The sequence below is a fragment of the Poecilia formosa genome, unplaced genomic scaffold (assembly GCF_000485575.1).
Source record: "Poecilia formosa unplaced genomic scaffold, Poecilia_formosa-5.1.2 Scaffold505, whole genome shotgun sequence".
NCBI lineage: Eukaryota > Metazoa > Chordata > Actinopteri > Cyprinodontiformes > Poeciliidae > Poecilia > Poecilia formosa.
In genome coordinates, this window is record NW_006800444.1 from 123905 (window position 1) to 138497 (window position 14593).

Here is a 14593-nt window from a genome sequence, read left to right on the forward strand (position 1 = left end):
AGGAAGTTTGGACCTCTGCACCAAACTGCATTTTAATCACAACCAGCTGCTGATTTGACTGAGTTTTGGGATTTCCAGTTAAATCCTTTATTTTCCGGTTTGGGTTGAATCAGGTGTGGCCCACGTTGGGCTGTGGCGGGGCATATCCATGTTGGTTTATTCTCAGCTAAAATAGGTTTACTGTTATCAAATGTAAAATATGTCAGAGATGCAGCGATCAGAGCTTTTCTGTCCATCACTGATCTCCAGTTTTCATTCTGCTCTGATCTTCCAGTTCCTGGATTTTTTCTCCAGAAAACATTAAGATATAAACAGAAAATATTAAGATTTTATCACTTTATGCTTCAAAGCATTGACCTCTGACCTTCATGGGATGTTTTACTTTAACTAGGACTTTCTGAAAGGCAGAGTGGCTGCCATTGGCGGCAGTTTGGGTTAAATTCATGATTTTAAGTTGGTGAAGATAAAGTGATGTAAAATATTTTATTTTTATTATAAGTGGTGCAAAGATTACCGGAGTATTACCAATGTTTAATTTGTTTCATGTAGGCACATATTTTTAGGTACACGCCTCACTCAGTAGAGGGCAGCATGCTTTATTTTTTCTTAGTTGATGGAGAGTTAGTGAGGCGTGCACCAAGGCTCCTGTAGCTGGATTGCAAGAAGAGGCTACACGGAGTTTCTGTATTAACCCTTTCAGGTTGAAGCGGCCAATGAGGAGACTCTGTAGAAGGACAGAATGCCAGCAGGACAGTCCACATACACTGATACTCTGTTAGAGACGGAGGAGGAGGAGAGATGAGTTTCTATGTTATTGTGTCTGACAGAGTAACCACCATCAGAGCAGTTCAGCCTCCAGGAATGATCATTATATCCAAACCTACAGTCTCTACTGTCTCCTTTGCTCCTGATTCTTCTGTAACTCACTGATATATATAAAAACTCCTCCTTTCTACTCAACCTCCCTCAACATGACAGCTGAGGAGAAATAGAAGAAACCAAGGAAATAAATGCTAAAACAGCAACCGGTTCATCCAGTTTTAATGTTGAAGTTATGACACAGGGACATTCTGTTCCAGTTCTATGAGGAAATGTTTCTGCCATAATTTTCAGTTTGAGAGCAGACTGCATGTCTTTCCTCTCAAAACTTGTAACTTTTGTATTCAAAACTTCTGTTCTGTGAAATATTTACTGTTCTTTCTCAAACCTTTCTCTTCACACTCAGATTGTCTCTGCATGGATCAAATCTCTGCTTGCAAACCTTCCGGCTCGCTTGGGAATCATTTTCTGCTCACACTTGATTCAGAAAATTTGCAATGTGTGGAGTTTGGCTTTCAGAGCCTACTTTAAAGTTATTTCAAAAGGCATTATTGCATTATTTCATTATTGCATTCTTTCAAAAGAAAGGCTGTTGATGGGTTTTCTAATATCTGTCTGTCTAGATTGTTCCTATATTGTTAGAATACACAGACATCTCTCTATCTAGACACACAGTCACACCCATTAGAAGGAACTAAATGCACCCAGTATAACACTTGCATTCTATTGGCTGACAGGTTGCTAGGCGACGGTAATTTTCTGTGTGATTTCAGCAGTAATGTGGTGATATTAAGGACGACAGTTTAGTTTTTTCCTTTGTTTAATTTTTCAGATCATTTTGTTAGTTTTCATTTCTAATAGAGTCTTGTTTTTTTATTTTTGTTTTGATGTTTTTTTTGAAGCCATAATTGCATGAAACTATAGGCTAATTAATATTTAGTGTCAAAGGGATAAAAGTAGTTGAAGTACAGATTTAAATCTGACCAGCAGCTCATTGAAGCTGCTGACCTTTGACCTGCTGTGGAATCAGAAAGGATGGACTCAGTTTTTCACTTCCTACTTCAGTATTTTGGTTCTGGTTCTGGTCAGTAAATCATGATTTAATATAATCTTTACTGTTGCTTTATTGAGCTCATTTCAAATGATCTTTATTCATGTCCTGCAGTGTTGTGTTCAAGACCACCCAACCCGAGACCAAGACAAGACCAAGACCAGAGTGAATCGAGACCGAGACAAGACCAAGACTTTTGGGGTCCGAGACCGAGTCAAGACCAAGACCAGCGGCCCGCGCTACATGACACAATAAAATGTAAAATATGATCAAAATTGTTTCTCAAAATAATCTGAAAGATCCATATTACCATAAAACACCTAGATATTAAATACTTAATACATTTTACCAATATTAAATATTCCATTTATGTGCAAAAAAGTGTGATGGTCTCGTGCCAACCCTAAAAACATAACGCCCTGGGCATTTGCCCATATTGCTCATATAAGAAGCCACCACTGTCTGCCCCATTAAACATAGCAATTGAGGCAACGCCCTGACGGTAAATAACGCTCAACCATGAACACTGACCAAGGAGCAACAAGCAAGAAGTAACCAAACAGAAGGCGCTCATCGTGACTGTTTTCACTCTCTATCCCAGTACATGAAGCCAGGTAGTCTGACANTGAGGGTGGAGTGTTTGGTCGGAGACATCAGAAGGTGAGACGGCGACACCAGCAGCCGGTCCTCCACCTCTTGGACTCGGTATAAAGGTCATAAATGTCTCTGCTCAGGTTCTGCATGAGGGGAAACATTCATGGGGATCAACGTTCAGCTGGAGGAACAGGAACAAAACGAAGCTGCAGCGAAACATTCAAGCTGGCAGAATAATGAGTAAACCCCAATTAACTGGTGGAAACTAATTTGCTAAAACTGCTACTGAAGGAGTGCTGGGTAGAACAGATTTACAGACAAATGTTTTTTTTTTTCATCTCATAAACAAAATGTTTATATATTTTAAACTTTCTAACTTGTTTCCTGCAGTTCCAGGTTGAGTCTTTCTTCATGACTCTTTAAGGAACGAGAAGCTCAATGTTTTTATCCAACCTTGTTATTAATCAGTGAAATAAGTTGGAGGAGAGACGTTTGGTTCCTGCTGCAGCTCAGTGTTAATCTGGTTAATCTGAGAGATTAGCTCCAGTCTAACACTGCAGTGAGGATTAAAAGCGGCCAGACAAGGTGAGGGACGGAGGAGAGGTCACCATCAGGAAGGTTGAACCTCTGCAACAAACTGCATCTTACACTATCCGGGAATTTTTCTGCACGGTGAAAAATGTTCTGCAGGTTCTGAGTTTCAGTAAAAGTTCTGAATGAAACAGGAAATATTAAGATTTTATCACTCTATGCTTCAAAGCATTGACCTCTGACCTTCATGGAATGGGAATGTTTTAATTTAGATTTCTGAAAGGCAGAATTGACAAATAAAAAAAATCTCTTTACCGCAATATCTAAATTTGAACAGAAACTAAAACACCCGGAAAATTATGGCAACAAATATACAAAAGGAAGATTTGACATTCAAATCTGACATGTTTAAACGGTGAAGGTTCAGTGATTTAGGAAAACTGTCCAACATTTCAATGAAATCTGATTGATAATGAAACGGAAAAGAAGAGAAACATCTTGATATTCATTATGAAGCTTTGACTGGAAACAAACAGAAAAACATGAGGATCCTGGAATAATCCTGGAATAATCCTGGAATAATCCCAGTTTCCGTCTTAAAAGGACTGGAAGAAGAAAAAGTTTCACCAAGAAATAGATTGTAGAGATGAACTATCTGTTCAACAGTGAGAGAGTTTCTCTGACAGGAGGAAAATCTTTAGACTCAAATTAGCAAAGAGACACTGAAGAGGAACCAGAACCAGTAGACCAGACACAAAATCCAGGAATCAGAGGTTCAGTGAATGTGGTGTTGAAGGTGTGGAGGAGGATCAGTGAGTCAGAGGAGACTCTGTAGAAGGACAGAATGCCAGCAGGACAGTCCACATACACTGATACTCTGTTAGAGACGGAGGAGGAGGAGAGACGAGTTTCTATGTTATTGTCTCACAGAGTAACCTTTAATATCAGAGCATCTCAGACTCCAGGAATAACCATTATATCCAAACCAACAATTTCTCCAGTCTCCTCTCTTTTCATTTCTTCTGTAACTCACTGAAATATTGACTTCTCCTCTCCACTCAACCTCCCAGTAACAGCAACCAGTCAGACCAGTTCTACACAGCAGCTGAGGATCATCAAATCTGTCTGGATGATCAGGATATGACTGAAGATCCTTCACACATGTCACCTTCCTGTTGTCTTCAGACAGTTTGATGTTTCTGCTCACTGTGTTTGTGTCGATGGTGAGTTGACAGGAATCTGATGGAGCTCCACCCTGAAAGGAGACCATCAGTCAGAATAAAAAAATAAATTTCTCCTCTTCCTCCTCTATCAGACCTTCTCTGCTCCTGCAGCAGGTTCCTCCATACCTGAGAGCTTCCAGTCTCAAGTCTGGATCCGTCAGTCCAGCCGACAGCAGCTTCACTCCTGAGTCTCCTGGATGATTGTAGCTCAGGTCCAACTCTTTCAGATGGGAGGGGTTAAAGGTCAGAGCTGAGGCCAGAGAAGCACAGCCTTCCTCTGAGACCAAACAGCCTGATAAGCTGCAGACACACAATTCATCACATGATGAGAAGATGAGAACATTGAGGTAGAGTCCAAGGTCTGGACTGGACATTTTCAAGAAACTGGTCCTTAATGTATTTATATTATCACTATATCCCATATTGACTTGCAGGTGCATCCAGGAATCCTCTTTGGTGTCAGGCCCTCTTGTTATCAAGTTATAAGCACTATGAGCCCTGTTAATTTGCATGTCTGTTGGCAGAGTGGTTCAGGAGCCTGCCTCCCACCTGGGAGAGTCTGGTTCAAATCCAGTCTAGGACAACTCTTTTTTTGGCAGGAATTAAGTGTCCGCAATAAATGAGCAATTCTTAATAATACAATATGGCAGGAACTCAGTTATAGTGGTCTTACACTATAAGACCACTACAACCACTGATATAATTGAGGAGAGGGACCTCTGAAAGATGAATATTAACATTTATATGAACATTTTAGAAATTTGGGAAAGTCTGAAACATCATTGCACGTAAAAACATTTCTCTGCTACATATAAAGTGAACAAAATTTTACCTTATTAAACTCACCATATAAAATAAGAAGACTTACTGTCATAAGGTGGTGTGGTTGGTGGTGAGGAGAGAATGCAGAGACCCAGGTATGAAGATGATAATGATGGTTTAATGATGAGATAAAGCTCAAAAACAGTCCAAGACAGGCAGCACGGCGAGAGGCAAGCACACAGCTAGATGCCGGTAGCAACTGACTACAGAGACTGAAACACTAGAGCTGACGCCGACACAGGACTTAGCAGTTCAACTGCAACGACGGACAGACTGATGCAGACCAAGACGTACGTTGACAACAATAGACAAGGACCCGACAAAGAACACAGACAACAGGTGAGACTAAATACACACGGGGTAATCAAGGGAATGAGACACACCTGGGAGACAATCAATGGGGAGGACAGGACAGAGACTCACAGGGGGCAGGATCACATAGAAAAACTCAAAAATAAACACACAGAAACACGTAACATGACACTTACAATCCAACATTGAAATACAAAAACACAGCAATCCAAAAAACATAAATTAATCCTTAAAAGTTAAAGTGCAGAGAATTTAAAACAAAATAAAAAAGGACTCTCCTGCTCTGATCAATGATGACTAACCAAAATGCAAGTTCACGTAATGGCGGACTGAGGGAGGGACTTCCTCTGCTCAGAGACTTAATAAACAGGTTCTAGTGGTCTTGTGGTTAGATAATTCTGGCGATTTGCCAGGGGCTGGGGTTTGATTCCCACAGGCTGCTAGCGCCTTTTTTAAATTAAGGATTTAGTTAATTTAATACACTCTTGTTAACCACGTGGCTCCAACAGTCTTGTGGCTTTTTCTAATTATGCATGTGAGCTTGATTTCAGCCTAAGGTTCAATGAGTCTGGAACGGCAAAAAGTGACTTTAGGCAACCCTGGCTCACGTGGTCTTGTGATTATTATGACTCTGTTGGAAGCACAGATGCAAGCAGAACTGTTATACTCGCTCTGGAGAGCCAGGGGGCGGACTATGGACCTACTTTACCCGGGGACGGGTGCTCAAAAGCCCGCAGGACTTTGCAAAAAATACCCCTGGCCAGTTCTCCACAAGTAGGTACATGGTTCCCATGGCTGAGTGGTTAAAGTGTCTGACGACAGTGACATGGCGGTTTAGTTCGAATCCCAGCTGGGGGAGAACATTGACATGATCCCGAAACCAGTAGAACAAAGAGGTTGTGATCTGAGAATGATGCTCATTATCAGAGCAGCCATTACACTATAAGACCACTAGAACCACTGACGGAACCACTTTTTATATTTTCATATAAGTGCTAACACTAACAACACTTGGTAAAATACAAAATCCACCCATATGTCAGGAATCCACCCTTGTGGCAGGCTAATGTAGATTTGACTTGCTGGTATCATTTTGAATGGGATTTTTACCATACAGGTAATGACATTTACGGAGGGGTTAAGGGGGGATTCTCATGCATTGATTGGAACACTAGTGGGCTTGGGCCATCCCATAAATTGGGAAGGAGCAACAGAATGAGGCAGAACCTTCTCCAAAGCCCACCTGGTTCTGGAGGGACCAGGGCATTTTACCCAGGAATGAAGCACCGAAACCTCGCATTAAGTTGTCAAAATCCCCCTGCCCGGTTCTGGAGAACCAGGGCTTGTCCATGGACCAGTCTTGGTCCTCCAGAACCAGAGGGGGCACTCATGGAGCTCATCTAGCTGGGATTCAGGCACCAAAACCCTGCGATAATTCCTCCTCAGTGTCAACAAGCACTTACAGGCTGAGGAGCAAGGACTCCAAGTTCGTGCCCCTGGTAAGGCAGGTCCTCCAGAAGCACTGAAACCCCACAAGATGTTGTCAAAATTCCCCTTGCCTGGTTCTCCAGGACCAGGTCTTTACTTTGGTCCATAGCTCCACCAGGTTCTCCAGAAACAAGGGCTCTCACAGAGCTTTTCTACCCAGGAAGCACCAAAAACCTGCAAGATGTTGTCAAAATTCCCCTGGTCTGGTTCTCCAGACCAGGCCTGGATCTGGTACTCAAGTGCACAGTACTCAAGTGCTTGAGTACTGTGGAGTACTTGGACCTCCACAGTACTCAAGCGCTTGGTGAAATACACAATCCACCCATATGTCAGAAATCCACCCTGGCAGCAGGCTCTACGATCCTCTAGAACCAGAGGTAGGACTCATGGAGCTTCTCTTGCCGGGATGCAGGCACCAAAACCCCACATGGATGTCCACTGAACATCCCCATGGTTCTCCAGAACCGGGGATATCCACTGGACATTCACTGGACATTGGGATCAACTGTGGACATTCACTGGACCTTTACTGGATGTTCAGCGGATATTCACATGGTTCTTAGGAACCAGGGGGCCTCCTGGAGCTCCTCTACCTGGGATTCAGGCACCCAAACCCACCTGGACCTCCGCTGGATCACCCCCTGGTTCTCCAGAACCAGAGGGGGTAGTCACAGAGCTCCTCTACCCGGGAATGAAGCACCAAAACCCTGCAAGATGTTGTCAGAATTCTGCTTGACTGGTACTCCAGGACCAGGCCTGGACTTTGGTCCATAGATCCACCACGTCCCCCAGAACCAGGGGCAGTCACAGAGCTCCTCTACCCGGGATTGAAGCCCTGAAACAACACATGATGTTGTCAAAAACCCCCCTGCCTGGTTCTCCAGGACCATGGCTGGACCTTGGACCAGCGCTGGTTCTCCAGAACCAGGGGCACCCACGGAGCTCCTCTACCTGGGATTCAGGCACCCAAACCCTGCATGGACCTCCAGTGGACAACCCCTGGTCCTCCTGGGACCACCCCTGGTCCCAGAAGGACCACCCAAGGGTGGTCCCAACACACACTCACAGTCGACCACAGTACTCAAGCACTTGGTAAAATACATAATATACCCATATGTCAAACATTCACCCTTATGGCAGGCTCTCTTTGCAATGCTGCAAAATGTCACAAAAAATCACCCCAGATGGCCATTCATGTAATACCAACATGGTAAAATTCATTTTCCCGGATCCTAAAGAGCAATGCCCGGCATGCCGGTGGTTTTTATATGGGATTCTCCTGCCATAAAAGAAGGGTACCCTAACCCCGATTATTAAAATTCCTAGAGTAAAATTTACCTGCCTCAAAGCTTTGTTAATTTATGTTTTATTATTTAGCAGACCATGTTTTGGCTGTAACATTACTTGCTTGCACAGAACTCTGACTTCTGCCTCTGAGTTGTTGTCAAAAGCTAAGTGTTAGCAGCATAACATAAAATTTTCTAGTTTGGCCCATGGGGGTTTTATTGATTTATGATAATGCCCGGGTTTTCATCATTTTTGGGGACCAACAAGCATCCTTACAATGACTGGCACAATGCCTGAAGTACAGCACCCTTTCTCCTCCGGGAGCTTTTGGTTGAAAGCAAATGACAGGAAAAGCGCTGCAGGAGTATTTATACAGGTAAGCAGATAGACTGAACATGGTGGGCGGCTGAGTAGTTGATGCTCATAGTGTAAGTGTAGCTTTATGGACCAACCGCACATTAAATTTCATATCATCCCGGTCTCAACAAACGAGTGGCGGAGGGCATTGTGGCGGTACATGGCTGGTATATGAGATTCTGAGTGTGATGAACGAAGGTGCCGTAAATATCCCATATTGCTCCCCCCATTCTTACTTTCAGTACCCTGGTTTACCAGTTCCCAGATTTACGTTCGTGTGTCCCCTGTTCTATTTCCTCCCCTCTCTCCCCCATCTTATGTTCGGTTAACTTAGAAATTGAGCTATTATTGTTACAGGTTAGTTTTCTAAACTACAAAAAGTAACTGTTAGAGAAGCTCAAAATTGAAAAATTGGACTGATATTGATATCTGATAGTAACACCGGTGTTATGCCAGATCTACCAATATTTTATTTTATAAATTTGTTTTATCCGATTACTTGATTAATCGTAAGAATAATCAATAGATTACTCAATTACTAAAATATTCGTTTACGATAGCTTTACACGTGTGTGTATTAGATCCTTCATGATTTCCCCCCTTCTCCTGCTTTTACGAAGTCTATTATGCAGAATTAAAAGAGCAATAAACAGATTATTTATCGTGAGCACCGTAGTAAAGTCCATTGCACATAGCCGGTATTCTGACTTTTATCTTTTCTTTTTTTTGAAACACCGGCTGATACTGATGATCGCTGATAGCTGCACATATAGGAGTCAAATTATAGTGCTTTTGGAACACCACAAACTAAACTTATTATGAACGGATCTTGTTTGGTTACATTTAAATTTAACAAAGCCCGATGCACAGTAGGACGCTCCTCTGACTCAGTAGCGACTCTCTGTGGGATGAACCGACATGCAGACAGAGGCAGAGTTCGCCTCTATCAGATCCTCAGAATGAAGCTTGGACTTAGTTTTCAGATGTTGTCAAACAATATTTTTATATGAGCGTGAAGCTGCCAGGTTAGAATCTTCAATACGTAGGGTGACGCTGATCAGTTGGAGGGATAAAATAGCTAACCACTGCGCCACGCAACAACCTTATTGCGGTTGCCTATGCTGAAATTTTCAGTTTCTCACAGTTTTATACAATTTGAGCGTTCGGTCGAACTCACCTAGTTCACCTTCTTTCATTTCCTTGGAAAAATCTGTTTTGTAACATGACTGCAACTAGTCAACTGGCCCAGAAAAAAGTCATTGCAGAGAAAAGAATTGACTAGTTGACTAGGGTGCAACCTCTAGTAGGTAATGAAGTTTATATTAATTAACTGAGTATGATAAAATATTTTTATAAAATTTATATACTGCAGCTTTAATTTCACTTAGGAGAGAACAGGTCAGGAGGACGTGGGTTAGAGCTTCTGCTCACTCACTCATCTGTTAAGTGGTAAAAGGCACAGGGAACAAGTTTAATATATGAATATGTTGGTAATTTTTTTCCTTAATTCATTAAATGCTAGTGAAATGGAGGCAAACAGTAGTTTGTAGCTAAGCTAATTATGCTAAATAGTTGATAATGTCACACAGTCTACCCACCTCTCTTGGAGAAAAACTGGGTTATAAATTAACACTCTTAACTTTTTCTCTCTCTCCCTCTCTCTATTTTGTTTTTGAAAACCTGATTTTATAACTTTTCTTAGCAGCATGGTAACTGCCACAGTCACCGCTGTATTCAGCTGCAGCTTCTACTGACTATAGCTGCATACATCATTGTTAAGTGCTCCAAGCAGGAACGAACCATTTCATGCAGATTCAGAGGGGAGTTCAGGGCAAAAACGAATGTGTGTTTTTTGGTCTGGGAGGGGTAATATTAAATTTTTACTGCCAAAAACAATCTATGAAAATACAGTATGATTAATTTTGTATTTGACAGGACCCCGGATTTTTTTTATTTTATGTCCATGAACAAAATATAAATAATTAAATTGTGGAGGGCCCCCTGCTGGTCAGGGCCCCTAGAATCGTCATCACTTTTCACCCCTTTACCGCGCCCCTGATAAAATGTACACTCGTTGTGACTTATAAAGCAACAATTTTACCGGTTGTACTCTGTGTTTTTCTTTCATGCTGAAACTCTGTCATGATAAACAAACGTTGAGGATGGTTGTGGGGTGGATCGGTTTAGCATAAGGCGTTCTGATTGTGTCTTAATGTGACTTTTACTACGAGACTTTATGGAACTCCATTGGTGCCCAGTAATAAAGAAACAAAGAAAGAAAGCAGCAAACCTACATGTTGGTTCCACAGGGTTCTGACATGTTTCGATGTCCTGCAAGACTTGGTGAGAAGTTATAATCACTGCTATCATTCCAGCATTAAGATGACTCCTACGCAGGTGAATGAGAAAAATGCCTTTCAAGTACTCCAGAATCTGTCTCTTAAAACCTCCAACACCTACTGCAAACCGTGCGGTGGTACATTCAAAGAGGGAGATCGATGTAACGACGGGTGTTATTAGCGGTAAAAAATCTCCACATTCGTGTTTTTAGTGTGCGGTTAAACTTCTCAATCACAGAGGCTTTTGTCTTGCTAGCTGTGGTAAAATGCACAATACCATATTTCTCCATTAAGGCCTTAATGTTTTTAAAGTTTTTGTTAAAATATTCTGTACCTGCCTCAGTCTGCAGTTTCTTGTCTTTAAAAACTGATTCAAAAGCCTTCACTACCTCAGTAGCAGTCTTCTTCTTTAAAGCATGTACAAAAGCTCTTTTTGAAAGTATATCTATGATGGTTAATAAATAATTATAGCCATCATTTTGTTCGGATAAGATTTTCATGTCACAAAGATCCGATTGAAGTTGTTTTAAAGGTCTGGTGACAAAAACTCTTTCTTGGAAATTTATTCTCGCAGGTTTATGCAGTGTGTAGGTGCCTTCTCCGATAAAAAGTCTTGAACTTTTTAAATTGCAACCTGCTTTCCAGTTTCATGCTGCACACCCCTATGCAGCCTTTCAACCCCACCAAAACTACCAGAATGGGCTGGATTGTAATAAACATCATCCATGAACTTTCTCTCCGCCATACCCACTTATTCTGATGACCGCAGTTTAAGTAATGAGAAAATCAAACTAGAGGACACAGAATTTATTTATTTTCTTTAATTTCATTTAAAGGTAATAGATTGCATTCAAATTTAAGAAAGTAGATTCGAAATCAAACATTTAAAGAATAATAGCTAAACTAAGAAAACAAAGTATATGGAGATCAACAAATGAATGGTTAATTATCATCCTGAGAGTAGAACTCTGAAACAGAACGAAGCTCTTTGAGCTTTTCAACAGTACTCATGCCTTCATACATCTCTGCAATTGCTATTTGGATCCTGAATGCTGAATTCACTTCATGTAAAAGTGTCTCTGCGATGATCTTGTTGACGACCGGATCCTGTACATTTATACGGCGCTGCTTCAACAGGTTCTGAACAGCTGGAATGAAACGGCGAGTCAGGAGTCGTTGTGTGATGCGGGGGAAATGGAGTTGGTAATAATCCTCCTCATGCACTTCCAGGCATTGATGCAGTTTTAGACTCGGGTGGTTGGTTATACATCCATAACAGTTTTCTTTGAGGTGTTTCAAACAGGTGAGGTTGAATAAATGAAGCAGAGCTGTTTTTACAATGCTGATGAGCGTAGTTGAAAACCATCCGTCAACTTCATCTTGATGTGAAACCGGAGAAGCTGGAGGGGGTGACCGAGATCCGGAGAAGGTGCTAGCCTGCTCTGCTACCGGCTGAAGCGTAGACACAAGCAGTCCGCTCTCTGTACCGTATTCAGGTATGACGGGCATCAGTGAAGATCCGAAATAACCGCTAACCGACGTCTAGATTGATAGCTTCCAAAACAAACAAATCTGGTAACTCCGGTTTGTCATTCTTTCGCCTGCTTGCTCATAAAGTTCACCGACCTGTTGTAGTACTCCTCGACTCCCATTTTGCACTGATGAGAATAGCTCCCCTGGCTATTTCATCATCGCTCGGGAAACACTGTTTTCTACCATGTTTTGCAGGTCGGGAGCTGAACAGGTCTCCATAGTCATCTTCGTTATCACACACCATGACTGACTCACCGGCTTCAATGAAGTAGGGGATTGTATACTTTAACACAGCCCAATCGTTGGAGGTCAGGCTGCATGTTGCCGTTAGCAGGGCGAGTTCTTCATCTTTATCCCATTGGTACAGGTAAAGCTCCCGTTTCATACTGCAAAACATAGCCGAAAGACCCCCAAAGCCCATATGGCTCCAAAGACCAGTCTCCTTTCAGTTTCTCAAAAAAAGGCGGTCTCTGCACCCGACACACATAGAATGTAGATTTCTTAGGAGCATCCTGTAGACGAGGTGAGTACTCAGAGATTGACACCGGGGTCTCACATAGAATAGATGATCCGTTTGTCAAGAACCCCTTTGAAGATGCAGTCGACGGACCGGGTGCATCAGAGGTCGAACACCCCTCGGCAGCATTATCCTCTGCACCGTCCGGTTCCGGGTACACAGATATTGGGATTTCATATACGAGAGGTAGTCCTTGACCCTCAGTAAGAGGATGAATTTGTTGATCTCCATACATAGCTTGACTCTTCTGTAGAAAACGCTACAAGTAGAGCGCTGTATTCTCTTACCCTATTTATAAACCTAACAGCGTGGCCCACCTACTCCATTTCAATTGGCTAATTCATGAATGTCCCAGACGACCGTCCCAGACGTGCCACCACCCTCTGTGGTCAGAGGTGTTAAATTTGTTAACACTTAAGCCCCCACTCACCCCCTCCCCGCACACTTCCGGACACCCCGCTGATCCCCACCCCACCCGTTCCTCAAACTGGTAGTCCCGCCTCAAAAAACGGAAGTCCCTCCCCACCTGTCAGTTTGACGAAAGGGGGTACCTAATCATAAAATCTGAAGTCCCGCCTCATAGAACCGGAAGTCCCGCCTCCAAAACAGGAAGTCCCGCTCACCTGTCAAATTTGATTGACTAAAGGGTGTTCCTAGCTTCTCTCAAGTCCAGCAGATGTCACCCTTCTGAGAGCAATATAAACCACACCTGGTTCAAAATTGTTCTTCACTGAAACAACAGCAATCTGTGTAGCAAGACCCTGGTTTTTTTTAATTGCACTGGCAAATGCAAGTTTCACAAAAACTGTCTGTGTACCCCACCTTTAAGAAGGACACATTTCAAACTTTCATTTGCTCTTGCAATGTATTCCAGATCATAAGACATTGAATTTCGACTGTGGTTGTTTCTGCTAGACTGGTTCTCCATCCTCAGCAGAGTTTAAAAATGTTTTCATTATTTCCAGATCTTACAGCTTTTGTCAGTATATCAAAAGCCCAAAAGCACTATTTACCAAAACATTCATTGCGTCTACATTTCTGGTCAACATTGCAACATTCAGGATGTCAGGTAAATAATTTCACCCATCGTTAAATGGTTTGTCCCTTTGTGCCATTCTGCCTGAACATGGATCTTTCTGGAAATTATATGCATCAATCTGGATAATTTGGTATGAAGTTTCTCAAACATATGTTTTTGGATTCCACATTCTTGTTGGTTGCAAATATGTGTACTACCTGGATTGGACATTGTTCTGGTACATTCATGACTTGTGATAACAAATCTCTGTTGATTGTTCTCTGTTGAACAATCGATTGTGATTCTGTTGATTGAGATTGTTAGTGTTCCTAGCCTCTCTGACTTTGATGAGGATCACTCTTTCTACATGACTCTTTAAGGAATGAGAAGCTCTAACTCTACAATTTTTTACCCAACCTTGTTATTAAGCAGGGTTGAAAGTAAGCTGGTACGGTCCGGTACTATGTAACGGTAAAAGAATTTTTGCTTGTACGCAGTACCCAAAGAATATCTGCAATAAAGCCTCATTCAGAATGGCTGTAATTTGAGTCAGAATAGGTCTCCTAACAATAGAGAATTTAAAACACAACTTAATCTGTTCATAAATGTATATTTTTCTTATTCAAAAATACTTTTGGACTGCTGCATGATGGAGCCCCTCTCTCCCTCTTCCACCTTCCTCTCGGAGCTTTCATCAGCAGC

At 42.1% G+C, this 14593-nt stretch overlaps 1 protein-coding gene across 1 annotated transcript in view; it reads right to left on the reverse strand.

Moving 5' to 3' along the window:
• Positions 1-4011: 4011 nt before the first annotated feature.
• LOC103156864 (ribonuclease inhibitor-like) overlaps positions 4012-14593 on the reverse strand; it is a 59646-nt gene continuing 49064 nt past the window's right edge. The window contains exons 7-8 of the mRNA XM_007579059.2: positions 4345-4518; positions 4012-4234 (exon numbers count right to left, since the gene is read on the reverse strand). Coding sequence (XP_007579121.2) covers positions 4177-4234; positions 4345-4518 — 232 coding nt within the window. The 3' untranslated portion in view covers positions 4012-4176. The remainder of the gene's footprint in view (positions 4235-4344; positions 4519-14593) is intronic.